This window comes from Populus nigra, chromosome 6, assembly GCF_951802175.1.
Source record: "Populus nigra chromosome 6, ddPopNigr1.1, whole genome shotgun sequence".
Lineage (NCBI taxonomy): Eukaryota > Viridiplantae > Streptophyta > Magnoliopsida > Malpighiales > Salicaceae > Populus > Populus nigra.
The window spans coordinates 21,950,744-21,953,797 of record NC_084857.1 but is presented as its reverse complement, the minus strand read 5'-3'; the positions used below and the strand labels follow the sequence as shown (position 1 = coordinate 21,953,797).

Here is a 3,054-nt window from a genome sequence, read left to right as displayed (position 1 = left end):
AGTCGCAGATATTTTCACTAAGCCACTCAAACATGATGTTTTTATCAAGATGAGAGATATGCTGACAGTTATAAGAAATCAAGTTTAAGGGTGAATGTTGAAAAAAAAACTAGATTTCTAGATTTTTTGAAAAATAGAGGAATCAGTCTACTGGTTAGGAACCAATCGACCAGTAGAATTAAATGAACCAGTCTACCAGTTGAGAATCGATTTATTGGTTAAGTTGGCATAATTAATTATTTTTTCTATTCAAAATAAGATTTAATTTCTTTATTTAGTATAATTTCTTGATTGTTTAGAACTTTAAGCTTATAAATAAGATTGTAATCAGAAGCATAGTGCATAAATGTAATAGAAAGAAAAATTATATAAAAGAGAAAAAATTTGATGAAATATTCTTTTTTCTCAAATTTTCTTCTTATTCTTTAACTTTGGTATTTTAAATTACTCTCCATAAGCTTTTCACACTGGTTTTTCAACAAACAAGCCACCAGAAAATGTGAAGGTGTAATATATCATCGACGGAACGGTGATATTTGCAGCGTGCGGGCGTAATCAATCAATGACAAGCAAATTAAAGTAGCATGATATGTGAAAGAGATACAAACTAATTAATTTCTTCAAATCCCAAAAAGAACCATCTCCTTATATAAAAGAAATTAAGAACGAAATTTCCAACTACAATTAATTCCCTATCGACAAGGTGGTGGGAATTGGTTGCCAACATAGTTGACTTTTGCATTCGTACACGTAGAAGTGAAAGGAAGCTTCTTTGGCCCATAGTACTTCAAATTGATGTTTGAAAAGTAAAGTTTTTCACAAGGAACAGCCTCGCTACACTTAAGATCGACTCCAACCTCTGACGCGGAGGTTCCTCTGATGTTTATGTATCGAACATCGCTGATCTTTACCCTTGATGGCTGCCAAAAATAAAAAACCAATATGAAACTATTCATCGATCTCCAAGTAGCCGTGAAGGATGAAATTAAGAAGCCTTGTTAAAATAATTAAGTCAAAGAAAACGAACCGAGTTGCTTTTCGATCCATAGGTTTGATCAATAATAATGGGGCGTTTAACGTTGTCCATGATAATATCCTGGAAAAGAATGTTTGAAGCCTGGCTTGGTGGTGATCCTCCCCATGTTTTGATTCTAACTCCATTGTCAGCGTTCCTTAGTGTGCAGTTTGTCACGACGACTCCTCTCACGTCCTTTTCATCAGGGTACTTGCCAAGGCTACCAACACTGTTATATATATATATATGTAAGTGATAAACAAGGAAAGGTTCTTAGGAACATATGTAGCAAAATTGCTTCCTCCAAGTATATTCATAAAATAAATAAAGAGCGATCGTGTTTCCTGAAACTTTCAACAGAGACTTACCTGAAGCCATGTCCAGGCCCACAAGTAACCTTTTTAACGCTGACATCGGTGCTTCCTTGAATTATAGCAACGCAATCATCACCGGTGCTGATAACACTTCTGGATACTTTCACTACACTGGATTGGCTTATATGGATTCCATCGGTATTGGGGCTCGTCGCAGGAGCTGTTATATGAAGATGTTTTGCCCTGATGTTCTGGGACAGAACGATGGATATGTGGAAACCCATGGGATTAACAGAGGTGATCTGTCTTATAATCCCATTGGCTACATGATTGAATTTTATAGACTGCGCCACAAATACAAAAAAAAAAAAAAAAAGAAAAAGAAAAAGGAAAGATGAATCATTATGAAATTGCAATTAATCCCATATTCTCTAATTACTAATTAGCAAGTGCATGTATGTCAAGATAATTTTGTTGCTTACACTTGGGAACCTGGAACCACCGTCGTTGTATTTCCAGACAGCATTGCCTTGGCCATCAACAGTGCCTGTACCAGTAACCAGCAAGCCGTTGATGTTTTCAAACAAGATCCAGAAATCTTCTTCGTACATGCTAGGGTCTGGTACAGCTTTCAGTGTTCCTGCAATTTGAACCTTAATGGGTACTGGACCTAGGCATGGTCCTTGGAAGATAGTTGCCCCTATCAAGAAGGTTCCCATGGGGATAAGTAGCCTTGCCGTTCCCCTATAAGTGCATGCAGCCCTCCATGCTCGGATGAAAGACTGCAAAGGCCAAGCCCACTTTTTAATCAATTTCATCAAAATCTCTTGATGAGAAAATCAAGGGAAAGCTCAGATATTTTTGCCAATTATAATATTCTGAGCCCTCATCCAATGTGAGTTTCTTTTAACAGATGATTACAACCATTGTCATGCTTCAATTTCAACGTTCCATATTCGTCCTGAAAATTAAACTCCAACTTATATATTATGAACATACATAGGATCCAAAATATCAACTCCTTACCAATGCACTATCCTGTTTTCCTCCAGGTTTAGCTCCATACTGTAACACGTTGAAGACCTTTTCATTCGGGTCTCTTCTAGGAGCGGTCCGGCGAGGTGATATTGCGGCAGGAGCGCGGCGTCCCAGACCCTTTGCCTCACAAGAGGCGGCTAATAAGCACAAGATAAGGAGGGCGTTTGCCAAAGATTTCATTGTAATAGCCATTGTATGTTTCTCCTTCTCCACAAATTAAAAAGCCTCGCTAGGAGGCTCGTCCGATGTAATTTGTGGCAAACTATCTTTCCATTCTTCTTTCTTTATACCATGTTTGTAGTAAAACAGACAGGTAGAGGCACAAACTATTTATAGGTTGTCTAATTCCCAGATAATTTTGGTTAGCCGTGCGGTAGGCATTCATTTTTAGTGTTGCCTTTCCCTAGATTAAGGAGCAGTGGTATTTTCCCTTATAGTTGGCTTATTCTCCTCCTCTATATAAGCTCTTTAATAATCTAGCTACATTCATCACCAGTATTGCACCCAAGCAATTACAAGACATTAATTCTTTCTGGTTTAGAGGAGGATATTCGGACTAAATCCCGGAAGAAATGACAAAATATCAAGAGCATGTGGTAGATATATTCGGTCTATCAGAGTAGAACCTTTTCTATTTCTGATTATCTAAAGCTAACCAACGTTTATTATATAACCGTCAATTTTCTG

At 37.4% G+C, this 3,054-nt stretch overlaps 1 protein-coding gene across 1 annotated transcript; it reads right to left on the bottom strand.

Moving 5' to 3' along the window:
- Positions 1 to 692: 692 nt before the first annotated feature.
- Positions 693 to 2,559, bottom strand: LOC133697340 (exopolygalacturonase-like). Its single transcript, XM_062119809.1, has 5 exons — positions 2,356 to 2,559; positions 1,812 to 2,111; positions 1,384 to 1,673; positions 1,028 to 1,244; positions 693 to 920 (listed from the first exon to the last, which is right to left on the bottom strand). Exons 1-5 carry the CDS (start codon positions 2,557 to 2,559, stop codon positions 693 to 695), a joined length of 1,239 nt encoding a protein of 412 aa, XP_061975793.1.
- Positions 2,560 to 3,054: the final 495 nt, after the last annotated feature.